The sequence below is a fragment of the Pseudomyrmex gracilis genome, unplaced genomic scaffold, assembly GCF_002006095.1.
Source record: "Pseudomyrmex gracilis isolate BER0280 unplaced genomic scaffold, ASM200609v1 scaffold_18, whole genome shotgun sequence".
NCBI lineage: Eukaryota > Metazoa > Arthropoda > Insecta > Hymenoptera > Formicidae > Pseudomyrmex > Pseudomyrmex gracilis.
Genome location: NW_018020602.1, coordinates 1,090,029 through 1,113,406, shown reverse-complemented (window position 1 = coordinate 1,113,406; position 23,378 = coordinate 1,090,029). Strand labels below are relative to the sequence as shown.

The 23,378-nt window shown below is 41.3% G+C and overlaps 3 protein-coding genes across 6 annotated transcripts in view; 1 reads left to right on the top strand and 2 right to left on the bottom strand.

The window, feature by feature from the left end:
* Positions 1-1,203: 1,203 nt before the first annotated feature.
* Positions 1,204-6,516, bottom strand: LOC109851635 (structural maintenance of chromosomes protein 1A-like). Its single transcript, XM_020421890.1, has 17 exons — positions 6,405-6,516; positions 6,081-6,201; positions 5,900-5,999; positions 5,613-5,791; positions 5,376-5,514; positions 4,396-5,274; positions 4,020-4,234; positions 3,788-3,953; positions 3,571-3,693; positions 3,316-3,447; positions 3,177-3,242; positions 2,542-3,105; positions 2,195-2,419; positions 1,917-2,096; positions 1,637-1,815; positions 1,377-1,554; positions 1,204-1,304 (listed from the first exon to the last, which is right to left on the bottom strand). Exons 1-17 carry the CDS (start codon positions 6,514-6,516, stop codon positions 1,245-1,247), a joined length of 3,618 nt encoding a protein of 1,205 aa, XP_020277479.1. The 3' UTR covers positions 1,204-1,244.
* A 367-nt stretch (positions 6,517-6,883) lies between these two features.
* LOC109864246 (transmembrane protein 234 homolog) lies at positions 6,884-8,154 on the top strand. Of its 2 annotated transcripts, none has more exons than XM_020445274.1 (4): positions 6,884-7,067; positions 7,181-7,332; positions 7,450-7,609; positions 7,700-8,154. In XM_020445274.1, the coding sequence occupies exons 1-4, from the start codon at positions 7,055-7,057 to the stop codon at positions 7,780-7,782; spliced, it is 408 nt and encodes a 135-aa protein (XP_020300863.1). In that variant the 5' UTR covers positions 6,884-7,054; the 3' UTR covers positions 7,783-8,154. The 2 variants fall into 2 exon arrangements, with proteins under 2 accessions (XP_020300863.1, XP_020300864.1); XM_020445275.1 differs by having other exon boundaries at positions 7,450-7,613; positions 7,700-7,770.
* Positions 8,155-8,343: 189 nt separating this feature from the next.
* Positions 8,344-23,378, bottom strand: part of LOC109864240 — a 211,369-nt gene continuing 196,334 nt past the window's right edge. For all 3 annotated transcript variants that reach the window (XM_020445269.1, XM_020445267.1, XM_020445268.1), the window contains 5 exons: positions 12,642-12,857; positions 11,033-11,193; positions 10,575-10,780; positions 10,012-10,287; positions 8,344-9,917 (listed from right to left, as the gene is read on the bottom strand). In XM_020445269.1, the coding sequence (XP_020300858.1) occupies positions 9,730-9,917; positions 10,012-10,287; positions 10,575-10,780; positions 11,033-11,193; positions 12,642-12,857 (1,047 nt within the window). In that variant the 3' untranslated portion in view covers positions 8,344-9,729. The remainder of the gene's footprint in view (positions 9,918-10,011; positions 10,288-10,574; positions 10,781-11,032; positions 11,194-12,641; positions 12,858-23,378) is intronic.

The following is a 23,378-nucleotide window of genomic DNA, read 5'->3' as shown; positions in this document are numbered from 1 at the left end:
AGAATCATTATTCCGCGTATTGTCAGAAGCGGTGCGATGTGGCACAATGGAGGTCATCACCTCACATTTAAGGGTTGCACGCGACATGAGACACGACATCGTTCTCTTTACACATACATTTTTTTTTTAAATCAGAAACAAACGTTTTCCGCGTAAAGTATCAGAGATGTTCGAAATGTTCATTGAACGTCTTATGCGTCAAATACGCCGATTTATTGAAATGCAATTCGCAACGACCTACTTCGCACAAACGCTTTATTTATTTTTATTAGTTAGCGTACTCGATACCAAGATATGTTGATGGCCGTTTCTACTTAATGAAGTTTATTAAACGACAATCATCATTTTGGCCGCATTCCCCAAGTGTGTGGCTTACTTTCCGAGGCGTTTAGTCGCAATAGACTGCATTGACCCGCGTCTCCTTCGTTCGTTACTAGCGACTATAAATCAGAGTTGCAACTATGTTTAATGCAAGTAACCGGGACACATGCAGCCGGCACAGTTTTATCGCTTAACCACATTGACATTTGATTAACATTTTTGCATATACTTCTTTCGAGTTGATTTTATAATGGTTCAAGATAAAGATGTAAAATGTGTCTTGTAAAAGATAAAAAAAAAAAGATAAAATTCAATCTTATCAATAACTCATACAAAAGTATAACAAATTGATTACAGATTAAAAATTGTTTCCTACAGTCAACACTTATTTTTCTTTACAATCTTAGTTATGTTATTTTTATCTTTCATCGTCATAGTTAAAATGAACGCGCCAGAGATGGAAACCACCGATCTGGGTATGACCGTTGCACTAATGTAATCAGGTTGTTAGTCATAATTGTTCTAAATATTTGTGGTCTTTCGTATACGCAAACATTTCCATCCCAGAGACAAACATGCAAATGCTCTGATATACTTTATTATATCTTATACAAATCAAAGATAAAAAAAACACATAAATTACTATAAATTATCTAATTATGAGTATTACATTTCTTAGATATGGCAATTAGACGTGTTCCACATGTGAATCAATTTATAAAATAAATATAAATAACTAAATTGACAAAAGTAAAATGCTTAACGAGCTTGTTACATATAATTTATCATCAAATAAAATAAATATATTAATAAATATTTATAACAATGTTACGTCAATTATCCTTGAAAATAAAAAGCGTATCATTTACTCTTTCAATAATATTATTTATATAGTAATACTTTTTATAAGTTTGGATCACTTTTCACTTTTTATAATCATTCAATAAAATGGCAAATACTTTGCTTTCCGGCTCTGTCGTGTGCTAAAATCAAAAGTAAACATAAAAAATCGTGAAAAATTATAAAATATAAATTAAAAATTTATGTCAACTCACTCCAGTAGTAATTCCTACAAGTGCGTCGACTGATCTGTATAATCGATTTTTTAAAGTTATTACGATAAATTTCATATCATTTTCGTGAGATCGAATAAAAGAAACAATGCTCTTAACATTTGTTTTGTCTAATGCTGCGTCGCTTTCGTCCATAAAAACGAAAGATGTTGGCTTGTAACTATGAATGGAAAGTATTGTGTAAATTTGACACAAAAAATTAACAAAGAAAATCGCAGATTTAACAATAAAAATAAACGTACCGCTGAAAAGCGAAGAGCAGTGCCAAGCTGGCGAGCACTTTTTCTCCGCCAGAGAAATTCTGCAATGGCTGAAAGTGTTTGAATGGCGCTTTGTAACTGCACATTATACCATCCAGATACGGTTCTTCAGGATTGTCCGGCAAGACAAACGCTTGCGCTGATCGATTATTGACTAAAATCTGCATAGAAAACGAAATAAAATACCGAGGTGCATTAGGTGTACATAAAAACTAGAACAGTTGATTAAGTGACAAGAAGAACTAAGTAAATAAATACAAACTTTATATATGGAATCTATTTCCGCACAAACTTTCTCGAGACAATTCAAAAATTGCATACATCTTTTTTTCTTTACAATTTCGAATTCTGAATTTATTTTAACATATTTTTTGCGCATCCTGGGTAGTTCCGCGGTTAGCTCTTTCAATTTTTGCACCAACGAATCCATTTTGTCGTGAGCCTATATAATATTGATTCATATGTTTGCGAAATGTTTGTTCAAAGAAATTAAATAGTTACTATAACATATTGTGTACTTGTGTCAAATAATGTATTAACCTTAAGATTCGGATTTTCTATGGTTTCAAATTGTTCCTGAATCTCTGCAAGTTTTTCATTGAGTTTGTTAACGGTGTTTCGCAAATCTTGCTCCGAACTATTGAGCATCTCTTCAGGCAATTGTGAAAAATCAATTTGCATTAACGTATCCCAATTAAGTGATGATGAGGTGCTGAAAGATTCTTGAAATAATTCCGGCAATTGTCGAATAATAATATCTTCTATCTGTGAAAATAACGTATGTTAAAAATGGTGAAATTAAAACTGCCTAAAAAAATACGCGTCTTTTAGATACACGAGTTATCTGAAAAGTTTCTGAAATCGATGTTTTTCAGAAATTCGCGTACCTTACACTCTGTAAGTATAGAATTGCATTCTATCTTTCTCTGATTTCGTTTTCTTTGTATATCTATATATATCTTCTGAAGACTTGACAAATCTGACTTTGTAATAATTTCAATTTGCGACTTGTATTGAGCCAGTTCTTTTTCCACGTCTCTTATATTCTTCTGTATGGCTGTGTAATTGTTTTTCAATTCCAACAAATTTGTTTCTTGCTCCTCGATAGCGATTCTTGCGGTATTTTCTTCAGAATGTAACTTGTCTAACTCTGCATTAGCTTTTTCTGCAGCGTGTTTCCATCGCAAAATTTTACTTTTTGTATCACGTTCATTTTCAAAACGCAATTGATTCTCGATACAATCTTTCTGCTTTTCTAGTTCCATTTGTGCGTTGTTTTGCTCTTTATAATATCGCAAATTATTTTTCTCGTAATAGTCGATATCGGGCACGTCAATATCTCTACAAAAATCAGCAAAGACTTCGTTTTCAATTAAACGAACACGTTTCTGCAACTCGCCAATTTGTTCATCTTTTTCTTGAATAGAACGTTCGATTTCCGAGTTTGTCGCCTAAACATTATTATTTCAATAACACATAAAAGTAAAAATATTTTGCAAAAAATACATATGGATGTACGTACATTTAACAAAGATAGTTCCTTATTTATTGTGCTTAATTCTTTACCCGTCGCAGAAATTTCTTCTTTCTACAAAAATAGAAAACAAAGCTCTTTAGACTATGTATTATTATAAGCGAATACGCGTTGTGTTCTCACTTACAAGATTTTTCAATTCTATCTCATTATACTTTTTTCTGAAAGTAAATCCTTTAATCTGTGCATCAATCTCATTTATTTCAGATTTTTTAAGAGGAAGTTTAGACAGTTTTCTGTGTTCTCGCATTAGTTCTTCCTAAAATTGCATATGTAACTCTTTTTCAAAACTTACAAAAATTTACAAACAATTTTGTACAATAAAAATGTAAAAATTTTTCTTGTGTGTGTTGTGTAGAAGATCCTTTTCTTCAAACACTACCTTTCGTTCCTTTAATACAGTTATATCTTGCTCGGTCCATTTTTTTGCTTTTGCAACTAAATTGACTTGTCCGCCACTGAACAACCCAGTCTTACGATAATAACATCCATCTAATGAGACACACTAAATAACATAATATAGAAAAATATTCTATAAATATATAAATACATATTATAAGAAAAGTATTTCTAAAATTATTATTAATTATTATTGTTACATCAAAGTTTTGCTTATGACTTTCGTATGCCATTTGTCTTGCATCATCTGCAGTCTCGCAAACCAACGTATTTCTCGTAACAAACAAAACTGCTCTGTTTATTTCCGAAGATGAAATATTCAACACATCGTACAGTAACTTGACATTGGGCGGTTCTCTTATGGCACTACACAAAGTTGTTACAATTTATTAAAAGGAATAATATAACTTTTTTCTTTATAACTTGACTTACCGCAACGTTTCCTTTAAAGGTTCTATTTTTAACGAATCGTCAAGCGGTAAAAATATTTCAACTCCCATTTTATTGCGTTTTAAAAAATGAATGCATTTCTGTGCCGTAGACACAGTATCAACGACGATGGCGTCCATATACTTGCCAAAAACTTTAGTTACGGCGATATCATAACGCTCATGAATAGGTTTGCATAACTTACATAATCGTCCATACTAAGTGCGCAAAAAAATGTAGGACAATGTTTTATATAAAAAACAATAGCTACTATGTATCAAAATAATAGAACAAATAATTGTTTAAAATCTAATCTATGATAGGTAGTTTATAGTTAATGCATAATTATAAAAGAATAAATGTAAAATAATAAAAATACCACGCCGGGAGAGAAGTGCTCCTTTAACATGTGAAGTATTTCGGCATTTTTATTCCTTTGTGAAAGAATATGATTGTCTATTTTTCTTTCACAAATCTCCTTCTCGAGCTTTGCGCATTCAGTCTCCAAAACTAACAATCTGCTCTCTTCGTCAGTAATCTCGTCGCTCAACTTCTGTTTTTTTTCCGTACTTTCTATTAATTTTGATGCATATTCTTTATTCAAGCAATGCAGTTTTTGAAAACACTTTTCGATATCTTCTTTTTTAAATGTTATCCGCTTTAATTTATCCTCTAATTCCTGCTTGCGCCTATTGTTATTGTCAAGTTTGTCTTGACACGTTTGCTGATCACGTTTCAAATTGCTTATTGTCGCCGTGAAATCACTCGCTAAACCGTCCGTTCTACTTCTCAGATCCATGTAACGATTTATTTGAGAATTGCTGAGGCTTACAGAACTCTCCTGCGACGCTTCTTCCAAAGCTGCCAATTTGTTATTTATGACTTGTAATTCCTCTTTTAATTCCCGTAGGATTTTCTTATGAGATTCGTGCGCTTTACTCGCGTTATTCAGAGATTCGTGAGCGCAATCACGCTTCTTCTCCCAATACGAGATTTTTTCTTTAAAAACTTTACATTCCATATTTTTCTTTTGAATAACATTCTCTAATTTCAGAATATTTTGTTCAGCAGATTCGAGAGAATTGAACAATGACTTCAACTGCAACTCCTTTTGTCGCGATAAACGCAGTGCGTTTTCTTTGTCACGTAAACACTTTTCTATCTGTGATTTAATTTCTCTTTGTTCATCTTGCGAAGTTTCTTCTGCCTTCTTAATGAGTAATAATCGAATTGTTTGAAGTTCCGATTTTTCTTTCATCTGTAATTTTTTTAACAAATAAATCACAATCGAGTGCCAATTTTAACAAATTAAAGATATTGACAAGAATGTTTTGAATTTTTTAAGAGAGATCAACGTACATATTCTTCTTGTAAACGTAAATATTCTTCCGCTTCTTCTTTCTCTTCCTTAGTATATTTTATTTGTTTCAGTAGCTGCCTTTTCTTTTCACGTGTAGCTTGTATCCCGTTTGTCACATTGAGAAGTTCGGATTTCGATCTACCGTAAAAAATACGCATATATCGAAAAACGTTTGTTAAATACTCATTACACTTTAGCGTTACAAAAAATTAATATTTATCGCTTAACTAACATACTTGTCGTAATCTGCTTTGAATGCAATTGAACCGCTAAGTTTTTCAAACAGCACAGTTCGTTCTTTCGGTGTTTGTATCGCTACATTTTCAACGTGCTCTTGAGGTATTAAAAAATTCCCTAATTCTATGTTCAATCCAAGCTTGTTCAATTCATTCTTATAAAATTCAACATCAACAATCTGCTTGAGATAAGAAAGACAATATAGCAGTCGATTAAAATAATATACGTGTAAATATAAAAAGTGAAATATTTTTAATGTTACAAACAGTTGAGTGAAAAATTCGACCTTGTTATTTATTCTGTGTTGAATGCCTTTGTTAACTATCATTCTCGCGAAGCTTTTTTCCGTATTTTTATCCAATGAGAAGATTAATGTCACACAAGTACTGCAACACATAAATCAAATATCAAATTACTAAGTATTGTCAATTAAAAAATATATAAATTTTTATTTTACACATATACACCTGTCCGTTGTTGGTTTTCCGAAAGATGCTCCGTAAACGAGATCACTGTGACGCTTAATGCGCAAATTACTCGACTTCTCTCCGAGAGCAAATCGAACGGCATCCAAGATATTTGATTTTCCTGAAGACAAACACGTCGATGTTGAAATGCATCAAACGTCCACATTGAATTAACGCGTATAAAACACGAGAGAAAAAATAAAAAATGTATTTCGGCATAATAACGCTAGACCGATCTACAAAGTAGCGATTTGAATTTCGTCGCTTAATTTTCGGAATAAGAGTAAAATGTAGGTTTCCTAGAGCGCAATAAAACAATCTTACCGGATCCATTTGGACCGATGATTGCCGTGAACGTTCTGATGGGTCCGATCGTAATTCTTCCTCTGTACGATTTGAAATTTTCGATTTCGATGATTTTCAAAGAAACAGCCATATCGCTGCCGAGAAGCGTTCGCTTTTGAATAACAATGGCCACGTTCGGCGAAACAGTTGCTGAGCGCGTCGTTTTGTCACATTCGACGATGATTCGTAGTCGGTCAATAAGAGCCAATCACATTCGACCGCAACTTTCTGCTGAACGCGACCAATATTAGGCCCGAATCCACAATTATCGCTTCTGTCACAAGTGTGAAACTCGCGAAACTAACCAATCGCGTTGCTCGATAGACTACTGCGATTGGTCGATTTCGCAAGTTCACTGAGAATGAGAAACAGAAGAACGGAAACTCTCATACACAGATACCATGCGCAACCGATAGATGGCGCATGTTGTTTCTTTATCGCGCTTGAGAATCATTTTGATGGCCGGCTCGTTGTTGTGACATCGTCGTTACTTTTGCTTCGTTTAATTCGTATAATTTTGCTTTCAAAGTGTCAAAAACAAGAATCAACATGTAGACGAAGTGGTATATAATGACCTACAACATATTATTTATTGAATGTTATATTTCTCGTTAAGATAATCATCAAATATGGTTACTATTGGTGAGTGTTTGTTTTTGTGATAATTTCGCGCTTATTCTTTATGATCGAGAAACAAATAAAAATTATGATGCGTCAAACTTTATAATTATATTGCTTCTGTGGTTGCATTTCAGAATCTGTGATATATTTATGCCTTGTGGCGCTCCTCTGGGGAGTAACCGTTCCATTTATAAAAAAAGGTGCGCAAGGCTTAGAGGATGTCAAGGCCACATCTATTTATGGACAATTTATTAAGGAACTCGTATTTCTTCTGACTAGTTTAAGGGTATGTTTTATACTGATACTAGAAATGATGTTAATAAAACTTTTTCTACGATTGCAAGTAAACAAACTCATTGCAAGCATAATTTGTTGTGTTTAATAGATATTATTTTTTTTGCAGTACGCTGTACCATTTTTTTTTAACCAATGTGGTTCGGTATTGTACTTTCTAACTCTGCAAAACACTGATATATCTTTGGCTGTGCCAGTTTCAAATTCTCTCAGCTTTGTGTTCACTGCTATCACTGGCTGGTTTCTGGGAGAGAAAAAAGTACAGAGAAGTGAGTATGTGTGTGTGATATTATTTTTGTGCTTTTCCACAAATTTATGTTGTAATGAAAATTTAACTTCTTTATTCAATCTGTTTTCAGATGAATATCTGGGAATGATGCTAGTGCTGTGCGGAACAATGTTGTGCTGTTGGGATAAACTGAATAAAACTGTAGACCTGTAACTGTGACTTGCACATTTAAGACAACAATTTTGTTAAACACCTATCACCTCACATCCTTCCACTTCCTGTTCATCCTCAACCTGGTGATTAATCCATATCCACTTCCTGCTTATCTTCCAATGTGAGTATTACAATGATTAACACACACACACATATATATATATATATATCTTTCCCAGCAAAGCAAAAGTACAATATACAAGTTTGCTTGTGAATATAAATGTAATATAATGACAGTTTGTTATTCATGTTTGATATATTTTATCGTACATTTAAAAAGAGATGATCTAATATGTTAACAAATGTACGTAGATAATAAGTTTTATTGGTAATTCCGTACAATGTGATCAATACATATCTATGTGATATTTACATGCAAATTGTATAATGATTCATATGTACACACACGTAAGTAGCAACACGGAATAGAAATGAAATAGTCGTAGTTCTGGTGCAAGGTGACTATTCATGTCGCCGTAGTTAATTTAACTCTTTGTTCACACGCAAGAAAGCGTATCACAGTATAACAGATAATATTTAGAATCGTGTATTTTTTGTTTCTTTTTTGTTTTTTACATGTTTGTTTGTTACGAGATTTGCGGAAACGTATCTCGATCACAATTGTGTGAGAAGCTCATAACAATGCAATATGTGATTCATAACTGTACAGCGACAAGAGTTTTGTGTATACATATATACGAAAACACGACAGGTTTTCTAGTAAAAAGATTATTAACACAAATATTTATGTACAACAAGCATGCAGAAGTGAGAATGATCTATGCACAGAAAAATTATGATTATTGTTATTATACGTAACTTGTGCTCTCGCGGTTTTTTTTTTTTATTTATACGTTTCTTAATTATTGGGATAAAATTTGAAAACTTATTTCTTTTTTTTTTTATCTTATTACACTAACGCTTATCGCACAGATGGGTGTTATTTGTTTGTTAGAGAATACTCGCAAATTTTGATTAACGAAGAGGATTTATATACATATGTATCTCCGATACAAAAACTTCAAATGAAATTTGCGCCGCGTTATCTGAAGTTTTCGTAATGTGTATGCACTGTAAAAGTAATATCAAAATGGCGATGGCACTCTGATTCACGGTAGAGTGAAGTAAAATGTGTTAATTTAGATCTATAAAAACATCGAACACCCCCGGTAAGTATTTTTCCCTTGAATCCGTGAAAAGATTCGAAAGTTAACAACAATAAAGTGTTAATTCGCGTGAATTACGTTACACAACGCGTTCTCGTCATGCGCCACAAATTTAATCCGTTAAATTTGGCAGAGAGAAGGCTATTAAGATAAATGCAGAGAGGATTCATGTGTATATTCAATGAGAGAAGATTCTCATTATAAGATACACAAGAATCATATATTTGAATTTAAATGTCAAAAATTTTATATTGGAGATTTTTTTTTCTTTTATCAATCTTGTTACAATATATGTGTACGTAGATATGTTATTTATTCAATACGCAAGATATAAATTGTCGAGCAACTTAGATTTGAAGCTTCTTCGTGTGTGTGTGGTGTGTGTGTGTCTGTGTGCCTGTGTGCATTTGAATGTTTTATTCTCTGTTACGTACGTGATGTATATGTATAATACGTGACGAATTGTCGCGTCTCGCACAGAAATTTCGCGAGCAAAATCAATCAATATGTTAACAGCAATTAATTTACAAATCCTATCGTTGTCGCAAGTAAATGGTACGCTCGGTTAAAGAAATTAAAGAGATTTTTGCGCGATCGACACTCGCGCAGAGCGTGTGCATTAAAAATTGATATAAGAGCGGTGTATATATATATCGATAAATCGCGTCGTTATTAATTAGCACGGCGCCGAAAAAAAAAACGACGTCTATTAATCACCTACGAGAATTACGAATTACATTAAATGAAACTCGAGACTAGCATTGATCAATGGCCGCCTGATTCAGGCGCGGGACTTCTTGCTCTTCAGCTTGAACCATCCTGCGCTCTTGTTCGGATCGCGTGGAACAGACGTAGATCTGTTCAAATCGAGTTTCGAACCCCGCGATTTGGTGGCCAGCGATTCCGTGGAGACGGTCCTGTCAACTTTTTGCTTGTCTTTCGATTTCAGTGTGCTGCGGTTAATCGTACCTACACATAAATATGTTTTTATTTATATACGTACGTTATATAGATTCTTAAGTACTCATAATATACATATCAATGTGTTAACGAGATCATTTACTTGTTTTGGATAGATTATCCTTGCTTCGCCGAGCCTCCTTTCCTCGGCGACTGAGCGTCTCGCGACTTCGTTGTCTGCGTCTCATGGTCGCAATCGGTTTCGCGTGTTGCTGCTGATCGTAGTTGATCTCGAACGGTTCCCTGTAGTGTCGCGGTTTCCACGGCGCAAGGACGCTCACGCTCCTCGACACCGTTCTCGTGTGCGATTGCAACGGTCGATTTAACTCCTCGCGACTCGCCGCCCGGCGTCTCTCGTTCGGGCCCGGTATTTCGCCAACTGGAATGCAGATATCGGTAGAAGTCGCAATTAGATCGCGGTTACGCTTCACGACACTTTCCGTACTTTCACCGTTTCGAGCGCTGGTTCAGTTCGTTATTTTTAAATTACTTTAAACCAATCGAGCAGATATGATTTTTCTTACATCGTCTCCTGTGACGCAAATCCAACGTGCAATATTGCGATATTTCCAACATTTTCTATAAAACCGTATATTGCTCGTGCGGTCATAAACGTTTCCGACAAGTGTAATTTTTGAATAGAAGAATACAAGGATGATATCTTACCTGTAGCAGCGTGGAGATACACAACAGATCTCTGCGATCTTTGAGAGTTTTGACTTTGCTGACTGCTGTCGCCCGTTGTGCTCTCACCCGAGGACAGCGCGCTTTCAGCGAGTCTCGATTTCCTCGGGGCCGATATGATACCCAAATTATGACGATTCGTGTTCACATCACGTCTCGAGCAGGCGTGGTCGTCAACTCGTTTGTTTCTGAAAATAAATTTAAATTTTTGTTCTCGTCTCTGTCTCACACAACCGGGGCGGCCTCACTTTTTTCGTTCAGATCGAAATAACAAGTAAAAAAAAAAAATTATCTTAAAAAGCGAAGAACAAAAATTGTTAATGAACACAAAGAGTATCAAGTCATTTAGGCCTTTAGCACGTACATTTAAATTGCTCTTGCGCAAAATGCGTAACCGACGACGCGTAGCGACCGCACATTTTGTATCATATAGAATTTACCTTCGGTCTCTGTTGGACGAGACGGACTCCTGATCCGTATCGCCGAAGAAGCGGAGATTCTTTTGCACGGAAACTCGTTCGGGCGCGGAGGAAGCTTCCTCATCTTCGGTACCGGTCGTCAAGATCTCGCTCTCGGGTATTCTCGGCTTTTTATCCACCGACTGTGCAAAGTTATCGACGCTTCATTATTCATGATCTCGGAAGGGTAGGGAGGGGGACACACCAAATATAGCCGCTCGCAGATTATTTCTACGCGTACAACAATTACGCCCGCTTATTCCAAATATCGATTTATCGAACGTTATAATTTCGCGCACAGAAGACGGATTTTGCAAGTGCGATAGATTGAAACGTATCGCTGTAATGATATATTATTCCGCGGTACTGTGTAATCTTCATAGCTAAGCATGTACTCGGCTTCAATTTTCCGAGTTTTAAGGGCGGTTGCGCCGGCGGTTCCGATGAATTTTGACTACAGCTTCTCTAATACTTCGTGAAATCTAATGCGCACATAATGTTTTTCATATATTTTTCAACTGTTTTGAAAACTGTTTGAAATTTTATTTTTATCTGTTTGTTTTTTTTTAACTATCTTGCAATGTTTATTTATCACATATAGAGCACGACAGAAGGGGAACGCGTAAATCTTGCTCCTCTTTGTTAATTGTTCCAAGTTAGTTTTGCGGACATAACCGACCTCCGTCGATCGGTCGCGGCGCGGCGCGAGAATTTTTTCAACTCCCGTCTCCCGATCGGCCGGGAGAAAATCGCGCACGAGCGCGTACAAAGCCGTATTCTTCCCGCAGTTCGCAAAAATCGCGGCCTCCCCCCGTGGTTACATCGCACGGCGCCTTCATGAGTCATGATTCTCCCCGGGCCGACTCATCCGATAGATCATCGTCCACGGCGAGATTCATACGCACGCAATCATCTCGAACGAGCGAGCGAGCGAGCGAGCGAGCAAGCGCATCGGCCGGCGCGCGGCTTTACCGAATGCGCGCGAGAAGAGAGAGAGATAGAAAGAAAGAGCACGACGCGTCTCTCCTCTCCGCTGGCTGAGATCGGCGGAGAATCGGGACCTGACAGAGATTATTCTCTCCCGCGCGAGTGCGCGGACGATGGTCGGCTTACAGGACTAGGCGAGCAACCTCCTGATCGGCACTTAATCTCGCGATTAAATTAAACCACAGAGCGCGGAGTTAGTTAAGCATTTAATCAAACCGGTAATTGGAGGTTGCGCTGCCCTAATGGCTCCGCGCAGCGACCCGCGCGCTCTGACTGATGAATGCGCACCGGCTTGGTGCGCGCGAGAGATAACCACGGCACGATCTCGGAGAGTCCGCTCGTTATCGGATAATACCTTCGAAAAAGATCCTACGTTTTTCCGAACGATGATTTGCCACAGGTTTTTCCCCAACGACGTCGATATCGAATACGGATGTCGCACGTGATTCCGTGCCGATTTTCGGAGAAGAAACGCTCAAATTCGCGCTTTCGAGAATCGCTCAAAAATTCGCGTTTGTGGAAAATAAACCGAAACGTTTTCGAAGAACATTGACAAAAACTTGAAAAGCAAATTTCCAGCAGCATACATGAAGCAGACGTTTACCGTGGAGTTGGATTTGTTCTTCCTCGAGAGAGACTTGAACCAGCCCTTTCTCTCCGCCTCCTGGCTCTGATTGTCCCTGGTCAGAGTGTTGCTGGACTCGCAGAAGGACTCTTCCTCTCTGGTGAGAGTACCGGTGGATCTCGAGAGTCTGGTCGGTCTGGGAGGACTCGGACTGCCGCTGGGCGTTGATAAGCGCCTGCGTTGACTGTAGTCCTCCTGTCCGGAAAAAACAAAAAAAAAAACGCACGCGTTACATACAACGACTCAGCGTCTTCCGAAGTACTATCTTTATACACAACGCCATTATAAATTATCTCACTTTTCCGCCTTCTTTCCTCACCGAGCGCTTCGATTCACTTCGACGGATTCTGACAGCTCGTCTTTCCAATCGCTACCCGATTCTTACGGTAATTTGCAGCATGGGAATTAATTAAGCGGAGATTGATATCAAATTCTCTTTAATCGGCCATCGGTCTCGAGTGATCGCAATTCTAATCGCGAAACGAGGCGCGCGTTCGCATTGAGACTTTCTTGAGTCTTCGCTACCGCGAAGAAACATTTATGAAGAAACGTCTCATTGTCATTAGATTAGATTATCTCGCGGTTTGTATGTATCGCACAGACGAAGATTTCAATGACATTCAGAGTCCTTCCTTATTTTCCGCGCTGCGAAGCGCAAGTTGAACCGAAGATGCGTGTCACTCGCTAAACATCTTCGTTTATTCACGTTAACCGCTATTCCCAACTACGCACAACGCGATCGCGGCTTTTCATTCCGCTACTCTATTCACAAGATGTATTATGCATATATATATCGTAGGCGCGGCGGCAAGACGCAGACCTTGCGGGCCCCGCGGCCGCGACGGGTCCGCTTCGGGCCAGGAAAAACTCGCCCCCTCGAAGTGGTGGAGGACGCGCGTCCGAGTATGCAAGTAAACAGGCAGGCAGGCAGGCAGGCAGGCAGACGCGTGTCCGTTTCATTCCCGACGACGTCCACGTCGTCGTTATTATTATCATCGCGTTTTGCATCATCACCATCATCAGCGCTGCCACCTCCGTCATTTACTCTCGCTCTCGCGCATGCATAATGCGCGCCGGCGTGCCACGGCTCCGGGCGCTTATCACGACTCTCTCTCTCCCCTGTTTATTCATCGGTATTCCGGCAAAAGACCGCGCCGACGATCGTAATCGCCGAGGCCGCCGAGGCCGTTGCACGTAACGCGCGCACTCGGAAACAGCACAGGAAGTATCGCAGCCGCGCGTATCGCCTATAATCGGCATGTTAATCGCTGTGTAAGAGATCCATCGGCTCGATCGACGCGCGGATCACGCCTCAGTGAAAACGGGACACCGCGAGGAAATCTATCTCTTTCTCTCTCTCTCTCTCTTTCTCGACGCGCGATAACCTTTGTAATGGATATGAAGCGAATGTTCGGATATGCATTAATCTACATTTTGTACACGTATCGCGTTTTTTTTTCTAAATTATTTGAGCATTTTTTCGTAGTTCATTTTTCGCGCGGTTAATAATTTCTGGCAAGTAACGCGTGCGCACAGATGGTTCTCTTATTAATTTCATTTTTTGTGTTTTTATATAATACGCCGTGGCTTGTGTGCCATTCTATTTGATCATCGTTGCGGCAACAAAACCATCGGTTTTCTAAAGACGTTAGGTAAAATGACGTTAAGAAATGTTAAAAGGAACAGTCATATCTTATTATATACAACTATTATATATGTAATTTTTTTTTTTTTTTTGTACAGAGCCATTCTCGCCAGTCCCCTTCAACAGAATCGCGAATGGTAGTTATCGCAAATTTTTCTGATGGCAAAGGAACATCGCGCTTCCGATTCCGCGATTCGATTCTTGACGTTCCTCCGCCTAGAGCTTTCAATACGCAATATAATAACATATCACGCGCGCGACCGCGCACAGTACGTACCCGTACGTGCACGCACAAACTCTTAAATGACTTACAATGAATAGGCCATATCGCGGAATCATCTGCATAGTACAAGTACGGCCGCGCTTCCCCGGTATTCTCCATATATACGAGCAACAATATCCCGTGTGTGCTTTCCATAACGAGTCGCGGCGACGCGAGGACCACGAGGACGCGAGGAGGAGGTCGAGTGGTGCCGAGGACGTAGAAAAAGCTGGGACCCACTTGAGAGAAGGGGGAGAAAGGGCCCTAAGGGCATTGTGACCCACGCACCGCCCTGCTAACTCTTATACCGTCGACCTTCCTCTTCGTCGCGTTCTTTTCCTTCCTTCTCGTCCTCCGTTTACTCCTCCGCTTCGTCTCCTCTCTTCGTCTCTTCAATCTCTTTCTTCTTCTTCTTCTTCTTCTTCTTCTTCTTCTTCTTCTTCTTCTTCGTCTGGGGAATGCGTTATATGCGCGCGAGGGCTACTCCCTTGCTCTTCTGTGACTCGGCGTGGGCCGTCGAGATTGGGCTAGGTCGCTTACGCGCATCTAAGTGCGCGCGTACACGTGCGTATGCACGCGTGCGCGAAGAGAACGTGTGCGCGCACGGCACATAACTCTGCAACATTAAACCGCCCGCCGTAGGTCACCGTAGATTACGCATAAATTCTGAGGGATGCGATTTACGACGTTAACCGTCATCCCCCCTCCACTCTACCGCGCGCTCCCATATCTTCTTTCCAGATTTTCTCCCGCGCGCGAACGGCCGTCGCCGCCGTCGCCGCCGCCTCTGGTAGGCAAAGAAAATCGGTCACGAGCGAATCGAGTTTCTTGTACCGTCTTCTCGTTTCTTCTGCGCTCGACGTGTATTTCTTGCCCGCGGTGTGGCACTACGACTTTCCCGCTCGATTGACCGTTCGCGTAGAAAGGAAACTACTCCCCTCCCCCCACTTTTTTCCCGTGATATTCGTTTTATACGTTGATTAAAAGATACAATTAAATAGAAAGTGTGTAATAACATATGTGTGTAATTTATAGATTATACACTTCACGAGCGGTTTTAATATTGAAATTCGAGCGGGGAGATACACACACCGTCGAACTTTCTTTTCTCCAGTTTTTTAATATTAAATGATATAAGTAGAAAATTAGAAGTTATCTAAATATAGAAGTTATCTCCCTTTCTTTTAATTGTTGTTTCGAAGGTTTCGAACGTTGATTGAATCGTAAGAAAATAGAAACGAGAAACAGTAGCATTACGTCGAGATGTGATGCAAGAAACACAATAGAGTCGAGGGTATTCCGGCCACAAGAGGCAGTGCAGCGAGATCTGTAACGCGCAAAGCCTCAAAATAAACGACGAGCAATGATTACGGACTCTGTCGCATATCGGGATTTCCCGACAATAATGATGATTCGACCGACGCACGCACGCACGCGCGGCAACCGCGGTAACCGTGGCCAAACGCACACGCACACGGGGGAGAAGGGAAGAGGATCCCGCGTAGCGAGCTGGTAGGTTGGAAATAACCGCGACGAGGAAAGCAAAAGGGACGAAAGAAAAAGGGAGAGGACGTGCCGCAAGAAACATCCACCTTGAATATCGCCGACGGGATGCGGTTTGAGCGGGAATGCGCATCTGAAGAGGATCGCGCTTCGCGAGCGGCGTTAAAAGAGACGTCTCTTCTCTAAAAGAGACGAATCTTCGATTTTTTCCGATCGATCGGAAGAGAATTTTTCGATCGACAGACGCGTCACCTCGAAATGAAAATTATTACAAAAAAAAAAATGCGTTGTCTCATAATTACAGAACTGTGAAATTTTCTATGACGTAACCGATACTTCTCGCATAGTTCGCGATTTTTATTCTTTATTGGAGAGTTCTCTCATTTGTTTTGCGTTTCGCATTGATTGTGTAAGTTTTATTTGCAAATCGCTTTCCTCCTCTTCTTGGAACGGTATGTCGCCGTGTCTCGCATGACTCTCTGGCGTAACGAAGTCACATATCCGGATTGCTTACGTCATTGCTTGTTACGTAACTTATTTCTTTGGATATTCATCGTAGATATGTAGAATGTAATCTTAATATCTCTCTTTGAAGAGAGATCAGTGATGTCATTCTCTCTTATCTAACTCCAATAGTCGTATAACGTTTTTTACTTTCTATATTTCACATATTAGGTTGTCGCGAGTGGATGTAGGACTGTATCTTAAAACTACTAAAAGTACGGATGATGACGCATCGAGTCGATTCTTTCTCCGATATTGGTCCACAGTTTTCGTCGAGTTTGTATATTTTCAAAAAAAACGAACACTCGCGAGTTTCCCGCCAACACGTATAATAAACGTCTCCTGTTTCCCTCGTCAGCTTTGACAGACGGTATATCCCAATTCGCGGGTACGGAGCGGGTACAGAGGTAATAGAGCTGCAGTTAGTTGCGAGGAGGATCGTATCTCTCTGGTATCTCGCGTATACTCCCCCTTGCCGGTCGTGCACACACGGCGCCGTGGGTACACGACTGCGACGACGCGATACATATTGACCGGCCCCGGTGTGTATCGTATATACTCGCCGCTTAGGGAAGACGTTCTATGGGTAGTTACCGTGGGGAAGATGTATCTTCTCGTATCACCTGGTGCAAACCGACCGATCGACCCCAAGCGAAGATTTTAACCCGGCCCAGAGCAAAACGTTATAAAGACGAACATAGGAGCGAGAGATGGTGGAGGGAAAGGAACTCGACGCGGAACGCGGCAGGTAGAATAGTATCGGCAAATTGCGATCGGCGATCGCCTTGTCGGCGATTCTCCGCGGTACTTCCTGAGTAAGAGAGAGAAAAAGAGAGAGAGAGAAGAGAGAGCGACGGAAGAGAAGAAATAGAGGAATCAATTTACGCAAATATAAATAATATAAAAAAGTAAACAATTTATAACCGCGTGAGAAGTTTATTACAACAATAAAACTGTTCAGCGTTTTACATTAAATATATTCGAAAATTTCTTTGCTTTTATCTAAAAAAAAAAAAAAGAGAGTATTATTTTGTCTGAGAAAAAAGAGAAAAACGACGATGTCTGATCGAAATGCAAATATAGGACGGAGCCTCCAGGCTAAGCGAAATTCGCGCGTCTCGTGGCACGAAGCGTACTCGAGTTATGAGAGCCGAGAGGAAGGAGATTCGCAGCTAAATGACCGAAACTTATCTCAATTACCGCGAGATACGGCGGGGCGCGCGAACGAGGCGCTGTCCGCTGTGAAAGCCGCTCCGGTGCTTTCGCACGGGACGACTCCGTTAATGGTACAACTATTTCGAGAACCTCGCGATCTCACGGCTAAACCTCTTTAACCCCTTATCTATCTCGCCCAGGAGGCTCCCTCGGGGCCGCCGCAAAACTCCCCGGCAGCTCCGGACGCTGTTCGCGCGCTTCAAGAGTGAGTTTTCTCTCCGTCTTTGTCTCTCCTTCTCCCCTGTTTCTCTTGTCTTATTGTTATAGCGTGCACTTATCGGTGTGCAATGCGATATACACGACTGCGCGATCTGTGTGATGGTCTCTGTGAGAAACCATCGTCGTGCCGCGGTGGAACAACGCGCGAGTGGAAGAAGAGCGGGTGTATGGTGTTCTCTGGCCGTCGTTTCTCTTTCTCTCTCTCTCTCTCTCTCTCTCTCTCTCTCTCTCTTTCTCTTTCTCTTTCTCTAAACAGGCCTCTCTGAAAAAGACGTCAAGAGAGACGTCTATCCCCAGCAGGCAGACGGGTCTTCTCTCCACTGTGTCTTCTTCTTTCGCTTTTAATCTGTGCGTCGCTTCTTCTCTCGAAAAAGATACTGATTGATCCGCACGTGATAATCCACGTTTTGTGTTCATTTCTCTCTGCCTCAGTTTAATTAGCAAACTTTAAGCTTTTATACGGTATAAAATCTTTTATCGTACATTTGTTTTTCAACTAACACGATCATCTCCGTTTTATTTATCTAACACGACACAAGCAAACGTCACGCGAATGTCCGATATAAATTGGTTGCTGAAGACAATCAGAGTGATAAAAATCGCTTCATTCAGCCAATGCGCTCATCCGGAATTTTTTACGAGTGTAAATAAAAACGTCGTTATTGCAAAAAATTAGGCGGTGAAACATGAAGGTGGGACGCGAGGAAGCAAGCGAGGGAAACCGGCAGTGCTGCTAATGAGAGGCGCGATAGTCTCCTCTCGAAGTATCTCGTTCCTCGCTATCAAACGTTACACTCGTAATATGCCGAATGAGTTTTTTTATGCGCCTTCTCATTAGCAACTACCGATTTGTGGCCAGCTCTCTTAAATTCTTTCACCTTTCCCATTGCCCGTCAAGCTCGTCAGAGAAATATAGAATTTAATTTATATCCCGCTCTAGTCTCTCCCTCATCTTCTCCCGCTTCTTGCGTGCAATAATTACATCACTGAGAAAAACGACATTCATTTTCGATTTACATATTGCGTAACGGATAAGAGACTCGATTGCACAAACAGATCTGGTCGATTAAATTCCAATTAACGATTTGCCTCTTACTTTCAGAGATCGTAACACGACAGCGCGCACAAATAAAGAAACGAAGATATCACGCGCGTAATAGCGCAAGCGACTCGATTATTTTGTGTATTACGACCTGGGTCCGGGGTAACTATTTGTTTTATTTTATACTCGGGTTTGTTCGAATTCAGAATTGATGTGTGGGAGCTTCTCTCTATTCATTCTCGAGATGTAAATGACCCCTTCAATTATTATTGCGTCGCACCGTTATTCGCGCGGTGGCTCTTGTACGTCTTTTTTTTTACTCGGGGTTGTTCCATTTCCTTCATTACTCAACAAGAACCTATGCGAGATTTATTAGTACCTACTCCCGTCCGGCACGAACCGGTAGTAACCTCTTCTCGGCCGAGAGAGGAACCCAGATGCGATCGAGACGGACGCGGCGTGAGTCGCCGCGAGTGCTGCGCGAGTCCTCGCGATGGATGTTACCGTCGGCCACCGAGAGACACCTCGGCAATCATCCGGAACGGAGTCGTTTATTTGCCGAATGACACAGCGCGACCAACGTACGCCGCCAACGTCGGTCTCTTATTTTTTTTTTTTTAATTTTTTTTTTTTTCAAGATATTTAAAGGAAAATAGCCGTAGGCGATCCAGGCGCTGGAATCGGCGCTGCTGCTTCGACACGGAATTTCTCGATCAATGTAATCTTTCCTCTCGCTTCGAAAACGAGAAGGGGAGAGAGAGAGAGAGAGAGAGAGAGAGAGAGAGAGAGAGAGAAAGGGCGCGAGCAATCGGGATCGAGGAATCCGCGCACGCTCGCCAGGCTACACTCGAGGTACTCGAAGGCACGGAGCGCGAAGGGCTTCTCTCGTCCAATTGCTTCCTGGTCTCTCGATAACAGCGCTCGGGTCTGCCACTTCTCTCTCTCTCTCTCTCTCTCTCTCTCTCTCTTTCCCGTCATCCCGCGCCTCGGGACGATAATTCCGGATTAACGACAGGACGTCGGTATCGATTGTTTATCGTGTGAAAGACCGTCCGTGAACGATCGTCTATTACGCCGCTTGACCGCCATGCTGCACGCCGCGCCGCAGCGGAATAGAGAGACTCGGACCACGGTCCCGATATCTGCTCTCGATAATCTTCTCCCGCAATATGAAGAAGGTTCTTTTTCTCTCTCTCTCTCTCTCTCTCTCTCGCCCGGTTCGGAAATTCGCGGAATATCAGCGAATAGGAACGTAAACCTCTTCACGGGGCGAAGTAACGACCGACGAGAGATCCCGTAGTTTTCAACGAGTTTAGAAAATGGTTTCGTTGAATCACATGTACATGAGAGATTTTCTCGAGAAAGAAGAAGAAAAAATTCTACGCGTTTTGTTATTGACAAACAAAACACAGGTCTTAAAGAAATTACGACAAAATATACTTCTTTTATTCTCAAGAAAAGATCCGCTGAACAATTCCTACAGCGTATAACGCGAATGAATAATTTATCTGTCGTCGCCGACAAGAGCGAAGACGACCGGAATAAATCCTCGGGTGGTATCCTCGGCGACTCCCTGAAAGGAGTTTTACGGGGAAGGACAATGGATAAAGGTTTCCTGCATGCCTAGTAATGGCGGGGTAGAAAACGCGTAGCGAGAATTGTACCGCCGCCCGGCCGGGGCGGGACGGAGAAAAGAGGAGCCTCTGAAGAGGAAAGAGGTTTGATAGAGCGCGTGAGGGGGTGAGAGGAGTCGGCTTCGGCGGACCACAATAAATAGCTACGGTATCGTGTTGCGAGTAATTGAACGGGGCTTCATCCGTGGTACATTAACTATTGAAAACGTGCCGCGGATCACACAGATGGGACGAAAGGGGCCGATGAATCGAAGGAGGCGGGAGGAAGGGACGGCGCGGATATAGAAGGACGATGTGCATTATATTCGCGTGCGTCCGTTGTTGCATCTGGAGGTCGGAGTTTCGTATCGAAGTGTCGGTACAGAGTGAATGTATCAGTAAATGACCGTTCATCGACATATAAATGACCATTGTGTGTCTTTTATTATTATTTTCGCGACGTGAAGTCGTAACACGAGAAAGAAAAACTTTGCAACGGTAAAAAATAATCAATTATCACATTTATAAGTTGTATCTTTTTTTTACATCTTTAGAAAAAATTACTTATTAGATATTAATTTATTAATTGTAATTAAAAAAAAAAAATATATATATATATTTCATTTGTCTTCTAATTTCGTGAAGAAATATCTGCTCGCGAAACGCTCGTGTAACCGATCGCGCTGCATAAAACATATATTTCTACTCGGCAGCAAAATTAACTTATCTAACAATAATCCTTAACCGGTCGTTCGCTGGGTGCACTGGCGCTCTAGCTCGGCGACCGAGCCCCCCACGGGCGGCGCGTAATGACCGATCCCGAGCCCTCGATGCCCGGTTATACGTGAGGGCAATACCGTATTGTTATTTGTTGGGTTAGGTACCTTCTTGTTTCTCTAGATCAAGTGCCCCGGCGCATACATCGCGAGAGACGCGCGGAATAGGTATATTCTCTTTCTTTCTCTCTCTCTCTTTCTCTCTATCTCTCCGCTCATTGTTGCTGCTCTCGCCGCAGATAGATCATTCTATTATCGAGATAGCGACGCGAGGGCCCCGCGTGCACGTGAACACACCGGCGCGCACGGACACGCGCGCGATTTATTCACGTATACGACGACGGCCTCCTCCCGGCCATCGTACAGTCGTTTAATTGGCCGCGTCCGCGCAGCGCGCTCGCGGGTCTAATTTCATAAAACTATAAGACTTGTAATACTAGACGATGTCTGGGAGATATAAACGCGGTGTTTACATTCCACGTTTTTGCACATATTTTACACTAATGCGAACTCGCGTTTCTGCAGATAGATCGAGCGAAAACCTACGCACTTGGAGAATAGCAACAAGTGAAATTGCTCTCTTTCGTGAACTTGAAACACAAGTACATATATAAAGTGTGTCTAAAATATGTAATTTTTATATATACATTTTATGAGTGAAATAAATAGAGTGCGCGAACTCCCGTTTCCTCCGTCCGGAGAAGATACCGGACGGGTCGGTTGCTCGCGCCAATCGAGGGGTGAAAAATAGCAATAGGCTGTCCGATCCAGCGATGCATAACACCGTTCAATTGCGTCCGATCCCCCTCTCGCTCGTCGATAATCAGCGGAGTCGGTTCTCGCTGCGAGCGGCGGTGAAGCGTTCTCTCCCGCAGCGGCAAACAAATGTCACGTATGAGGAAGACGTCCGCTTAGGGATCATCGCCTAAGATCTTCCCGGAATTGGCACTCTACGAGTAACGTGAGCGCTCGTTGAGATGAGATCTGCGCCGTGTTATACGGGGAGAGAATGGTACTTTGAGGAGTTCCTCAACTCTCGTCTTCTTCCCGGAACCCCGACGGTCGTCGTAGACGATCTCTCGCGGTCTATCCCTCGTCCCGTAAAAAGCGCACGATAGCTTTCATAAGTGGCGGATTCGCGAGCGTGTTGCCGCGTCGTGAGAGAGCGGGGACTCCATTTCCGCGCCGAGCTATCGACCGTCTCGTCGCCGTTATATTCCGGACAATCAGCTAAAAAGAAGAATTGATCGTCAATTTGCACTGCTCTCTGAGATAAAAAAAAAAAAAAAAAAAAAGAGTTCCGTTAACGCGATCTTGTTTGTCTGTGTAACTTGGATTTAAAAACACATAATCTTTGAAATTTTATATAGCGCTTTAAAAAACACATTAATATTTTCACTCAACGTGAATATTATTTTGCTCTCTCGTTCGTGTGTTAAAAAAAAATCAGATTAATTTCCCGGTTAATTCTAATCACATTCATCTCGAAAGCCTAAGTCTCGTTTTGCTGAGTGGTCCATTTAGCGTGTAGTTCAATTTTGCAGCCGTCAGTCGACGGTTACCATCCAGTCGGCGCACCAAGCGGTCTTGCCCCTTGGCGGCGCGCAAAACGCACGTGGGCAGATCGAGGTGAGAATCACGCATGCTGACCGTTAAAAAGACGTGGGTGAGGAAGATACGAGGAGGAAAGATATCGCCGTTACGCAACCGCAGATCTGTATAACGATCTCTCTCTCTTTCTCTCGTTCTCTCGATTATTGCAATAAAAATGTAGGAGGAGAGAGAGAGAGAGAGAGAGAGAGAGAGAGAGAGAGAGAGAGAGAGAGAGAGAGAGAGAGANAGAGAGAGAGAGAGAGAGAGAGAGAGAGAGAGAGAGAGAGAGAGAGAGAGAGAGAGAGACAGAGAGAGGGAGAGAGAAGCAATTTTCCTATCTCAGT